This window comes from Girardinichthys multiradiatus, chromosome X, assembly GCF_021462225.1.
Source record: "Girardinichthys multiradiatus isolate DD_20200921_A chromosome X, DD_fGirMul_XY1, whole genome shotgun sequence".
Classification (NCBI taxonomy): domain Eukaryota; kingdom Metazoa; phylum Chordata; class Actinopteri; order Cyprinodontiformes; family Goodeidae; genus Girardinichthys; species Girardinichthys multiradiatus.
The window spans coordinates 5,278,429-5,292,304 of record NC_061817.1 but is presented as its reverse complement, the minus strand read 5'-3'; the positions used below and the strand labels follow the sequence as shown (position 1 = coordinate 5,292,304).

Sequence of the window (13,876 nt, the reverse complement as noted above, 5' to 3'; positions counted from 1 at the left end):
ACTGTTTTCTTTTAAGAATTCAAAAACTGTTTCAGTGTGATTTTGTTTAGGACCACATGGGGGCGCTGAACTGTGACGTTTTTGGCAAATGTACAGAAAGCCAGTTTGTGTTGCCTGAGGCATAGATTTCCATACAGTTATTCTGCTGTCGAGTTCCGCTTGAATGGACTAAACCGAATTTAATAAAAGAATCAGAACTTTTTCCTTCTTTGCCGGCATGATCTGGTTAGCAGGCAGAAGAAGATTTAAACACAAAGCTGCTCCCTAAAAGGTTTTCCGAGCTCGCGCTGATTGTACATCCTGTGAGACACTTTGGATGATGTCACGGACACCCAGTATGACCAAATAAGGGAAGTGACACATGAAACTTGTGTTTAATACAGACAGTTTTCAGCAATAGTGAGCAGCAAAGCGTTTCCAAGAGGACAGACAGATACCGACACAACGGCTGCTGCTCTGTAAACGTCCGTCTGGAAGCGACCTCAGCCCGGCTGCTTCGGGTTACCTTCAGGGTGTTGAAGAAGAAACAGTTCCGCCTTCAGAAGCTGCTTAAGGCTGAGGGAGAAAGACCAGAAAGAAGAGGGAAGAGCCTAGAACACGAGCTGTCTGAACAGTTCTGACTCAAACGAGATCCTAAACTGGACAGCCGGACTTCAGGAGGACTTTGGTACCCAATTGTGGTTCTGTCTGGTAAAAACACGTCGTTGGGGAGAAAAAAATGCGCTCGATAAGTTTGAGTTTGAAACTGCGGCCATAAAGTGTTCGTGTCTGCAGCTCCAGCTAACCCTTACAGGCGGTGGTACTTTGGGCTTTCTTGGTCGGACCTGCTTTTTAACACTCGAAACAAGTTTCCCGGTTCAGGAATGAGTGGAGAAGAGGAGAGATTCAAACTGGTGGTGGTGGGAGGAGGTGGAGTGGGGAAGAGTGCCCTGACCATCCAGTTCATCCAGGTAGGTCCATGAACTTTGTCTCTTTTAAGGTTTGGCCTGTTTGTAATGTGGTTGACCTGAAGTTGGCTTCTTATTTCCTCACTGCGAGTGAAGGACTAGTTTACTGTTTTTAAGCCCTCTGGACATTCAGTTTAAGCTCAAAAACTAAAACTCTTGGACTGCCCTCACCTGCGCACAAAGGTTTGAAGTCATTCCCTTTTTGGGATCATATTCCACACAGGTAAATATTATTAAAATCATCAAACGGAACAAAAGTTTCATAAATGCTAAACAGAACCTCGTGGCCCTTCACAATAATTCTGTCCCAGTTTGACTCAGTTTCCAAAATGACTCCATCTACAGCGCTGCAAATGCAAAAAGCACTGAAATGGCTCCTTTTGTGTGTTTTCACAATAAAACAAAGAAATTATTTAACTGATCAGAGAAACCTTTTAAGGAATCTGCAAACTCATTAAAGCTACTTGTGACCTTTCTGGGAAAAAAGGCAGTATAGTTTGAGGCCTACCAATATATGTACTTATATGCCAAGTGACATCACATTAGGCATTAAGGCCTGTGAAATACACCTGTGTGTGTGACTGCGAACCTTATAATACGTGTCTATATTTTTAGTTCAGTAGAGCTGCATCATTCTACACAGCTTTTACTGCAGACTCACAGGGGTGGTGATGCAGTCCTTCTCTAAACTGTCTACTTTGAAGAGACAAATTCCCACTTTTCCTTTGAATGTTCCAGTTCCGCACGGCTCCACTCCACTCGACACGGAACCTGTTGTGTTTCCATAAACTCACTGAAGGCTGGAGCTATGTCTTAAAGCCTGTTACATTAACACATGCATCTGTGTGGAACGGTCAAATAAATAGAAAATCAAAACATAAATAAATGAAATGCATTTGTATTACTCTATATGCAAGTATGTCTTGTATGTTTTCGTCATGTATAAATGATCCACTGGGTGTTCCCTCCTCCTGCACAGTGGTTCACCGTGTGTAGGAGGGAGCAGGCAGAGAGCAGCTGTCCATAAGCAGATTGCCTGCATCGGGTCAAATGGGAGTAAGACGCAGCTGAATCCGCGGAATATCCAACCTAAAACTAACTTCATGGTGTTGGAATTTTGCTGGATTTTTCTTATTTTCTTTGGGAGATTTCACATGGTGAGATTGCAGGAGGATTTATTTCAGAGACATTTTCTTTTTTCTATATTGACTGTTGCATTAGCTGTTTCATGGAGGTATTGTTTTGGGAGAAATGTTTGTCTCACCGAGTACTCCGGCTTCCTCCCACAGTCCAAAGACATGCCTGTTAGGTTTAATTGGTCACTCTAAATTGCCCTTAGGTGTATGAATGAGTGTGTGCATGGTTGTGTGTTGCCCTGCGATGGACTGGCAACCTGTCCAGAGTGTAACCTCTTGCCCATAGACTGCTGGAGATGGACACCAGCTTCCCCACGACCCACTATGGAATGAGTGGTAGAAAATGACTGACTGTTTGTGGATCTGAACAGCTGATTTCATGTGTCGCATACCCAGCCCCAGTCATTCTTGCTACTGAGTAGGTCTCAAAAAAGCAGGTACTGGCCTGGAAAAACCCGTAAAACTAACGTTTTCTTTTTCTGATGTATGAGTGTGGGGCACCATCTTTTGAATGATAGGTCCATTGTCTGTGTCGGCCCATACCTTCAGCACAGTCACACAAATCTGGCTGCAAGGTGTCCAGATAGTCCTAGTGGACCCTAGTTGGCAGGTACCGACTGTCACACACAGGCGTTAGCGTTGAGCGGACTGGGAGGTATGAATTAGGCCTTAGGAAACTTTTAGTACATCCTTTTTTATATTATTATTTACTTTTTTTATTTGCATGTTTTTAACCAAATTCCTCCTCCATACATGTTATAGTTTATTCTGTACAGTTGCATCCAATAGTTGAGCCGAATGTGAAAACACTGCATAGATTTCAGGAAATGTTGGTGGTTTGTAAGGATGACAAAGGCGTACTGAAGGTGAACCTTAGTAACCTTTGTTCTCCACAGTGTTTAGTAACGCCAGCCGGTCAGCGTGGTTCTTGTGATGTCAACAATCCAAATGCACCCAATTAGCAGCTTTTTTCCTCTGCAGTGGCATCCCATACTACATTACCCAGCTGGGGTTTTTCAGTGAACATGCAGAATGGGAAGTATAAAGGCAACTGAAGATCTGAATCAGATGCTAACTTTAGCACCTTTTGGTTGTGCCATATTCTGAGTAGAATTTAATGGGAAGCTTCGCCTTAATCTTCGTCTCCAGCCTTTGTTTCATATTTCTCTATGTTGGACAGTGAGGATGTTTCACTATAATAATAGCTTGTTCCATCTAACTACACCAGCCAGTGAGAAAAATATGATCACCCAGCTGATGTGGAATACCAGCCTTGATCTGTCATGTCATGGACTCCACTAGACGTCCTAAGGTCTGTGGTGGTATCTGTCACTGAGCGATCAGTAGAACATCTGGAGCTCAGGTTGACCTGCTGCTTCTTTGGAGAGAAAGTTATCAGTTGAGTTCACCTCCATTTGGAGGTTTTCCAAGTGAGTCCCACTGGGAGGAGACCCTGGGGCAGACTTACTAGATCGATTACCCTCACCACCTGACCTTGTATAAGCAGAAGAGGACAGACAGACGGACGGACGGATGGGAATGTGAAGAATTTGGAAACCAGGTCAACACTCAGACATGTTGTGGTGCTTCAACCGGTCTAGAAGCTTTTCTGTTGTTTATGGGTCCATTTAATTATTTTTTGCTGAAAAAGGTCACTGTCCTTAAAGGAACCCAGTTTCCATGAAAGGGTTTGTTGATCAGCAACAACTTGAACATAGTTATATATGGCAAGTAGATAGTCTGCATTAATGGCTGGATCAGATGTTGCCATGCAGAACTTGACCCACTCTGAGCCGGTCTTTCATGGGTTCACTCAGTTTTTCCTCCATAGTAGCTGAACGTCTGAGGTTCTGAACCAGCCATTAATTTTGCTACCTTGACTTTATAATGTCAGTGGTCATAGACTTATCGCTAACCAAATACAATGCTGATTTCTATGAAGTCTTGCTTTGTTTTTTTGAGAAGTACTCTATTGTCGAGTTTGTCTAATTTAGGCATCTGTTAACAATCGCTTCTCTCCTACAAGAATGAAAAGGAAAATCTTTTTTCTTCTTTTTCAAGGCCGTGTTACGTGAACTGTGGTACCAGATGTATGTTCTGTTGCAGAATCTCAGTTGGAAGGATGTCTTTGTTTGGAGGACAGCTGAGTGTTTATGTGTGTGAACTGCTCCCTCACTAACACTGAATGTGTCCCACAGTCCTACTTTGTGTCGGACTACGACCCCACCATTGAGGACTCCTACACCAAGGTCTGCACTGTGGATGGGAAGGAAACTCGGCTGGACAGTAAGGCTGCACCACATTACACATCAAGTCCTGATTCACTCTGATTGTGTCACGGCTCTTGTTCCACAGCACTGGGTGTGGGAAAACACAGGCGGTGTGTTTGCTCCTTGCATGTTTCACTGCCATGTTGGGACTCGCACTGGGTCAGCCATGTCTCACTAGAGGTGTTGGGTCATGCTGCTGTTTCACCACTTCATGAAATCATCAGATGTACCCAGAGATGTCTCTATTCTGTTTTGGGATTTTCTGCCTCTTCCTGCATGTCTGACTAACTTTACATCTGGTAGTAAAATCATTTCCTTTGTCCGTGTTTAGATTTAAATGTTACACCTTAAGGTTTTTGTTAGCCCACAGTTTGCACTAAAGGACAAATGTCTGCATACCGATGTCTTGTAGCAGCTTATTAGCAACGTTGAACCTACGAGTCCAAAGGTTGAGTAATGAAGGACACACCCAGTTTTATAACCCCAAATGGGCTAACGAGCTGAGTCGTGTGTGTCTGTTTTACTTTTTTACAAAACTAGACTCACCTTTGGCAAAATGTGTACAATGCCAAAACTAACTGTTACTGTTGTTTGTGTGTGTGTGTGTGTGTGTGTGTCAGTTCTGGATACAGCAGGCCAGGAGGAGTTTGGTGCAATGAGGGAGCAATACATGCGCTCTGGAGAGGGCTTCTTGCTGGTGTTTGCTCTCAACGACCGGGGCAGGTAATGACTTGTTGATTTGTGTAGGTGTGTGTGTGTTTCTAGCATCTAAGTTTCTTCTTTGAGGAGAATGTGCTGCAGGGTTAGTCAGTGTGAATGTGAAGCTGTCACCCATCCTCACAGACCCAATTAAGTTTTCACTGAAGAGGAAGTGCAGTGAGTGGTCACTGGTGGCTGATTCCCACGGTCCAGCCTGTAAACGGACTGGACTCTGGCATCCATAACAGATACATGCTCCATACAATATATAACAGTCTACAAAGCACCATGCTTCAGAATATGTCTACATTGCTGTGGTAAGGGGGTAGGGGAGAGAACTTCCATCCATGATCTAAATATATTTAGATTATTTGTATCAGATCTACCATTTAGAATGACTTTTTATTTCCATTAGAAGGTATATTCTACTTTTGACTTTAAACTCATTCAAAGACGGTCTCATGTCTTCAGGTCAGAGGACTGTGTCTGTGTTTAACTCCTAGAAACGTCACGTCCAGCAATTCCTTCTCTGCACAACCTCTTGAGAACGGGAGACCCTTTATTCAGCTATTAGAACTATCTCCATGTTAATGTTTATCAGTCAGTTGTGTGCTCTGTTTTTCACTCAAAATATAATGTAATAGCCTTCCTTTAGCAGAAACTATCTAAACAGGTCCAGCCGATTTGAGGGTCGTCGTTACATGTCTAAAGTTGGAAATTAATCTGCTGATATTTCAGCTTGATCGGCAACCTGTAAAATCAAAAATCAGATCTTCTTCTGATCAATAATTGCAGCATATAAATCACTACCCGGTCGAGGGGAAAGCTAAGATTTTTTAAATGTTTACAACCTTTTAGAAATGAAAGAGTTAATCTATATTCTCTAGAATATACACACTGTTGTCATCTAATGTTCTAACTGGACTAATCGCTAAAATAAGATGTTAAAGCCGGTTTAAAGTGGGAACTCTGTAATCCTTTTGTATTTGTTTGAAATGTTAGTAAAACCCAGTTTTAGAGCAACTGCTCTAACAGAAAGGCTAGATGTTCCTAGACCTCCTTATGTTATAGTTCTGAAGGACGCATCAGAATCGGATCAAATCAAATCAAAACTATACAAAAAGATCCGCTCATCTCTATGTTTAGGTATTTTCTACAAGGTTCCTCATCAACTACAATCTCAACCGTTTAATATGGCTGCCACACATATAAAATGTTGCGATAGCTTCAGTAATGCAGTCTGCACTTCCAATGGCTTTCACTCATACAGTACTATTGAATAATAAATCTGCTGGTGTGGGCATGAAGGGAAGTTAAAGTCAATTCATCTGGCCACATATATTCTAGATATGCAGAACATCAACACATTATACTTGAAGTAATTCATGCTATCAGATATTGCATGGAAGCTGTGATTGTTATATTTCACACATTGATATTTTGATAATTATGATTGATATATTATGTAGCTTTAGCTCACACTTTAAATTAGATCCTCTTCAGATTACTTTTAAAAGAAACATTCTGTGGTGATTTTTCTTCCACAGTAGTTTAACCTTTTCTGACTCATTTCCTCTTTTTACATCCATCTCTTCTGTAAAACATATGGACCTGGCTGAAGGGACAGTGCTAGAAGTTTTTTATTTTGGATTTAGTGTTACCCTGCAGTAATGACCAGACCACGTTATCTGTGGTGACTTTACCCATAAGCCTTATCTCATACCCAACTGTTTTTGATGACAAAAACATGCTGGACATGTGGAACAGTCAGAAGAGTTGTTTGGCCCCAATAAGACTACAAGAATTAAACTCACATCTCTGGTCTTACATTTCAGTTTATTTAAATGGCACCAACTCACAACACATCGTCTCAGGACACCATACATACAAAAAAAGTCAAGTCAGTCCAATCATACAGCCATTCAGAATCAAGTACATGCATTACAATTAATCCTAGTAAGAGAACAGACCAGAGACCCAAAATAACACAAAAACACTGATCCAGGAGTACTTTCTGTGTTAAAGAAAAGTAAAAAGTTTATGGCAGTAGTAGCTCCTTTAGTGGCTTCATCTAGGAGAGAAAGACAGCTAAGCAGATAAACTCTGAGACAGTTTTCAAGTCTAGAGTATGAAAGAGAGCACATACAGTTAGTCACAGCAAAACGCTCAGACAGTAGCTATGTTTAGGAGAGACAGAGTTAAACACAAATTAGGGCCAAATGTATCTTGTGTAGAGTGAACACAAAGCCGCTGGCAGAAAATCCTCATCCGATTCCCCCGTCCAGGAACATGTCACAGCTAAACAGAAAGCCAGGCCAGATGTATCTTCTATGAAAAAAACAATAGAGTACATAAAGTTAAAAGCTGAAATCACAACAAGTAATGCTAAATTGGAGAGTAGTATGAGAATGTAGCAGAGAGAGTGAAAGTGGTCATTATGTCCTCCAGCAGCCTAAGCCTATAGCAGCATAACTACAGAGATAGCTCAGGATAACATAAGCCACTCTAACTATAAGCTTTATCAAAAGGAAAGTTTTAAACCTAGCCTTAAAAGTAGACAGGGTGTCTGCCTCACGGACTAAAACTGGGAGCTGGTTCCAAAGGAGAGGAGCCTGGTAACTAAAGGATCTGCCTCCCATTCTACTTCTAGACACTCTAGGAACCACTAATAAACCTGCAGTCTGAGAATGAAGTGCTCTGTTACGAACATATGGACATCCTGATAGTAAAGAATTACAATAGTCCAGCCTTAAAGTAACAAATGCATGGACTAGTATTCCAGAGGTGGTAAATGGAAACCATAGAAACCTTTGCCTTATTAGGGATTAAATTACATATCCTGGTCAAAAATAACACCAAGCTTCTGAACCTTTACTGGATGCCAATTTAATGCGGTTTCTTTTTCAAAGACTCTGGTCCAAAGACGACAACTTCTGTCTTGTCGGAATTCAGAAGCGGAAAATTTAAAATCATCCATGTTTTTATGTCTTCCGGACATGCTTGTAGTCTGGTAACTGGTTGGATTTATCAGGATTTATGGATAAATAAAGCTGAGTATCATCAGCATAATGGTGAAAATTTATCCCGTGCTGCCTGATAATTTTATAACATGGTTATCATGTTAACTTGTTCATTAAATCAGAATCTTTGTTCTGACGAGGCTTATTTATCAGATTAAAAGTACCTCTTAAAAAAAAAACAACAACCTTTTAAGCAGGTATTAAACATACTTTTCATCAAATCCACATTTTTGTATTACAATGTTTTTTTATTGATCTGATGTAATATTCTAATTTGAAATGTGTTTTCATTAGCTGTAAGCAGATAATCATGAAAGAAATAAAGGCTTGAAAACATCAGTTTATGTGGAACTAATCTAAATAATGTTTCTCTTAGTGGTGGAGTTACTGATATAATGAACTTTTCAGTAATATTCTAATTTATTGAATGACTGTGTGTATATATAAGGAGAAATGGCCCAAGCATGGAGTCCTGTGGTACTCTACAACAAATGTACAGTTTCCAGTTTCTGTCAGCAGGTGGCAGTTTTATTGTATGGTTGGATTCAAATGTATCTTTTAAAATCAGACATGTTATTATTTTTCCATATACTAGTTTAAAAGCCATATCTGAAGCTCTGCATTCATTTCTGGGTTTTTGGCAATGTGAATAAGCAGATGTTGCTCACATTCACATTGCCAAACATTTCCCCAAATGAAACGGATGAAGAGTTGCTCTGATTGCTGAGGTTTTCTCCATCTTCTCTACATATAGCATTATTTTCAGTAAGGCACTGAGAGGGTTCATTGTTTCTCTTTGTGATTCATGCAGTTTTCATGAGGTCCAAAAGTTCCACACCCAGATCCTGAGAGTAAAGGACCGAGACGACTTTCCTATGGTGCTGGTTGGAAACAAGGCAGACCTGGAGCAGCAAAGAGTGGTATGACTTCCCACAGATATTAGCCATTTCAAAACTGTCCATGGATTAGAGCAGTTTCTTCGTGTTTTAGCCACCCAGTCGTTAGCCCCACTGTTTGGAGCATTGCTCCAGGGTCTGCCAAAGATCTAAAGCTTTCGTTCCTCTGTCTTGTCTGAAGGACAGCGTTTCCTGGGTGCTGTATTTTCTAATGTTGACTTGTCTGATATTAAAATTAGTTTTATGATCCGAAACATTTAGGTGGGAGAAAAAGAGCAATCCCTTGCATTTTAAAAATCAGTAAAGATTAACTGTATACACTCTGATACAGGATCATTCACGTCCACAGACACACAGTTCCACAGAGATCTGACAGTGTTAGTTGGACTTTTGGTTCTGTCAGTCCTCACTTATTGCACAGAGAGAAATGATTGTCATCTAAACCTGGGTGTGGTGTCTGCAGATCTCCAGGGAGGATGCTCAGGCGTTTGCCAGAGAGAACCGGATCCACTACATGGAGGCTTCTGCAAAGAATCGCTACAATGTGGATGAAGCTTTCATAGAGCTGGTGCAAATTATCAGGTAGGGGTCTTATAGTTTTTGGGTTTTGTTTGTAGGTTTGGTATTTCTTTTATTTTGGTTTGATTCACAATCCAGGCTAGTAAATTAACCTGGATTAGCAAACCGTTTTTATGTAGTTGGTTTATGCATGTGGCCCCATGAATATAATTCAAACTGATCCCTTTGATTTTGTCTGTTTCCTTCTTCAGACGGTTTCAGGAGATGGAGAGTCCTCCTCCTCCAACCCAACAAACAGGGAAACGGAAAAGCCGTGGTTGTCCCTGTGTCATCCTGTAGACACCGTTACTATGGACACCAAACCCTCATCCCATCTGAGCTTGTACAAAGAAGTGTGTGCATGGATGTGTGTGTCAGAGAGAATGACCAATATGGTGTATCCACCAACCTTCCAGAACATTTTACTTGCAATTTGCCGAAACCTGTTTTTTATTTAGCATATTTTTTGTTTTCATGAGAGGGATTGTGAAGAGAAGGCTGTTGACAGCAGCAGTTAGAAAAACAGGAAATTAAACTTGTGATCACATCAGAGCCTGTTGGACAAAGGATGTGCTGCTCAAAGCAGCAACAGCTGTCTCATCACTCAGTTACTGACTGCCATTTTAAAAGCACATGAAGAATTCATTTCCAGATTCTGGGTGTCCAGATGCAGTGAGTGTGTCAGAAAACATTTCACATGCTTGTGTAATGTGGCACGCCCAAAACTTCATTCATTAGTGTTCTGTCATTTCCCATGACTGCCTGAGGAGGGCAGCAGAGCCTGACAGCAAGAACAACATGCCTGCTTCATGTTATGCTTCCTCAAGTTTTGGGTTGTGCTTACAGTCTGGGCCCTCATCGTTGATGGCCGTAACGGCCTAGACTGGACACAACCATAAATACTGAGGCTTCTCAGGCCTGATCGCAACAGTATTTGAGCTGGTGCCTTGGCAATGAGTTTAGTGCTTTAGTGGGAAAAAGTGTTATGAAAGGTTACATGAACTTCCACTGGATACAGTATTTCTTAACAGCAAAACATTTTCCTTTATTTGCACATTTAAAGCATGTTTAAGGTATGTTTGTGTCGACCTCCGTTTCCACTGCACCCTTACCAGTGTAAAAGCATATTATCAGGCTGGGAACTTACCACAGAACACAGCCATGGAGAGGCAGTATTTTAGAAACTACCCAGAACCGTTACGCTGGAGCTTAGAGAGGGGTACTTAGCATATTGTCTGGAAAAACACTCAGCATTATGTTTCAGTCATTCCTCTGTTAGGTTTTAAATCACACATCTCTGAAAAGAGGAAGTCAATAGCTGACAATACATTAGGGTTTAAAACAGTTTGTTAGTGTTTAACTAAATGTATGTTCCAAGACACAAACAAAAAACTCCTGAACAATGTGCATTACTTACATGCATAATCACAATCCTAAGGCATTTTATTAACGTTTCAGAGTGTAACTGCTGTGAACAATCAGAGCTTATGGCTGTAGAACTCCAGGTGTAACTCCTGATCAGAGCTCCTGTTCATCTCTTTTCTGCAACGATTCATCTGCTATAGTTTTAATGCTGAAAATCACTGCTTCTTATTTTCACCTGGGCAGTCTTGTCTCATCTCTTCCTCACGCATCTCGGCAACACTCATCAGCTAGCAGCAGGCTGCACAGGAGCAACCTTCTCAGCATTATGTTAAACAGCAGAAGCAGTAGCAACATAAACAACCAACAGCCCAGGAGAAGAGCAATTTGGTTCCTGCTGATAAAGGTTCAGAGTAACAATACAAACACCTCTAGTCATTCTAAGCAGTGGATGAGCTGTTTTGTATGCATATATACTTCCTACATTATGTTTTCTTTGGTAATAGGGGAACTGCTTTGTTGTTTTTTTCTGTGAACATGATCACCCTGAAATATTACGGTACAGACAGCCCACGTTGTATTCTAATAAGTAATTAGCTTAAACTTATTGTAATGAGCTTTGTGAGCTGCTTGACTGCATTGTGTTTGTAGTCTCCATGTCCAAATGAATAGGGTTGGTTCACTAGTCATTATGTGACTCATTCCTGTTATTCAGTCTGGTTTCCAAGGCTGGGGCGGTTTCAAACTCACATGATGACAGCAGAACCATCTCATGTCCAACCCAAAGAAGTGATGTATTGCTTCACCTGAAGCTCCAACTGGGATCACTTGTGGTTGTGATTGCTGCTCACACTTTGTGTCCTGAAGTGGAAACAATCTGTTATCTTTATGTGCCAATATAGTCAGGATATTATATATTGTCAGCACTCTCAGGAGATCAGATTGACCAAAGGCTGATCTATATTTAGATCAGCCTTTGGATAATCAGTCCATGTTGAACAGACATGTTTAGGCACTTTTTCAGCTTTTTATTTGACCACAACATGGAGTCATATGACCTCACGTAGCAGATAATGCACTTTCCAATTGTTCACAATTCAAAGTGCCACTGTTCATTTCTATCATTATCTGTCCTTAGAGTTTTCATATTTATATATATATATATATATGATAACCAATTCACATAATCAATTTTCTATTAAAAAATCTTACATGTTTAAACATCAATAAAACATTTCTAAGAACATGTTTTCTTGTCTTGTGGCTTTTCTGAGAAATGCTTTTTTCCCTTTTCTTACACTATTTGTACATCCATTCATATAAAGCTGTAAACCAAAAGTGCCAGTTTATTCCCACAAATATATACATTTATTTATATAGTGTCGTGTCACATTTCAACAAATCATATAGTCAGATTCAGATCCAATGCCTACGGTCCAGTTATATCTTACTGATTGTACAAAAACAAAGTGAATGAAATATATAATAGCAATTGGTGAAATGTTATCTAAAAAAGCTTAACTTTGCTCAGGATGAGGGGTTTCTGCAAGCTTGTGGAGACAATAAACCGGAATAACTACAAATAGGAAGAAACCTCCAGCAGAACCAGAACCTGGCTCCATTACTCATTATCTGCTGCGAAGACAGAGCAGATAAACAGAAACAGAAACACTGATCCAGGAGTACTTTCTATATTAAAGAAAGAGTTAATGGCAGTAGTAAAAAAAATTAATGGAAGCAATAACTGCGGACTATATACAGTATGTATATATATATACATATATATATATATATATATGTATATATATATAGAGGTCCTTCTCAAAATATTAGCCTATTGTGATAAAGTTCATTATTTTCCATAATGTCATGATGAACATTTAACATTCATTTATTTTAGATTCATTGCACACTAACTGAAATATTTCAGGTCTTTTATTGTCTTAATACGGACGATTTTGGCATACAGCTCAGGAAAACCCAAAATTCCTATCTCACAAAATTAGCATATTTCATCCGACCAATTAAAGAAAAGTGTTTGTAATACAAAAAACGTCAACCTTCAAATAATCATGTACAGTTATGCACTCAATACTTGGTCGGGAATCCTTTTGCAGAAATGACTGCTTCAATGCGGCGTGGCATGGAGGCAATCAGCCTGTGGCACTGCTGAGGTCTTATGGAGGCCCAGGATGCTTCGATAGCGGCCTTTAGCTCATCCAGAGTGTTGGGTCTTGAGTCTCTCAACGTTCTCTTCACAATATCCCACAGATTCTCTATGGGGTTCAGGTCAGGAGAGTTGGCAGGCCAATTGAGCACAGTGATACCATGGTCAGTAAACCATTTACCAGTGGTTTTGGCACTGTGAGCAGGTGCCAGGTCGTGCTGAAAAATGAAATCTTCCTCTCCATAAAGCTTTTCAGCAGATGGAAGCATGAAGTGCTCCAAAATCTCCTGATAGCTAGCTGCATTGACCCTGCCCTTGATAAAACACAGTGGACCAACACCAGCAGCTGACACGGCACCCCAGACCATCACTGACTGTGGGTACTTGACACTGGATTTCTGGCATTTTGGCATTTCCTTCTCCCCAGTCTTCCTCCAGACTCTGGCACCTTGATTTCCGAATGACATGCAGAATTTGCTTTCATCCGAAAAAAGTACTTTGGACCACTGAGCAACAGTCCAGTGCTGCTTCTCTGTAGCCCAGGACTGGGGAATGCGGCACCTGTAGCCCATTTCCTGCACACGCCTGTGCACGGTGGCTCTGGATGTTTTTACTCCAGACTCAGTCCACTGCTTCCGCAGGTCCCCCAAGGTCTGGAATCGGCCCTTCTCCACAATCTTCCTCAGGGTCCGGTCACCTCTTCTCGTTGTGCAGCGTTTTCTGCCACACTTTTTCCTTCCCACAGACTTCCCACTGAGGTGCCTTGATACAGCACTCTGGGAACAGCCTATTCGTTCAGAAATTTCTTTCTGTGTCTTAAC

General features: G+C 40.9%; 1 protein-coding gene across 1 annotated transcript; it reads left to right on the top strand.

Moving 5' to 3' along the window:
* Window positions 1-84: 84 nt before the first annotated feature.
* On the top strand, window positions 85-12,134 carry LOC124862859 (ras-related protein R-Ras2-like). Its single transcript, XM_047357038.1, has 6 exons — window positions 85-950; window positions 4,282-4,369; window positions 4,974-5,076; window positions 8,884-8,992; window positions 9,432-9,550; window positions 9,739-12,134. The coding sequence occupies exons 1-6, from the start codon at window positions 864-866 to the stop codon at window positions 9,824-9,826; spliced, it is 594 nt and encodes a 197-aa protein (XP_047212994.1). The 5' UTR covers window positions 85-863; the 3' UTR covers window positions 9,827-12,134.
* Window positions 12,135-13,876: the final 1,742 nt, after the last annotated feature.

What these genes read in the sequence shown, in the direction of transcription:
- LOC124862859 (XM_047357038.1), top strand. Translation starts at nt 864, where the DNA reads ATGAGTGGAGAAGAGGAGAGATTCAAACTGGTGGTGGTGGGAGGAGGT. An exon ending in TGACCATCCAGTTCATCCAG is followed by an intron (nt 951 to 4,281) that starts GTAGGTCCATGA and finishes TGTGTCCCACAG; the next exon opens with TCCTACTTTGTGTCGGACTA. An exon ending in GAGCTGGTGCAAATTATCAG is followed by an intron (nt 9,551 to 9,738) that starts GTAGGGGTCTTA and finishes TTCCTTCTTCAG; the next exon opens with ACGGTTTCAGGAGATGGAGA.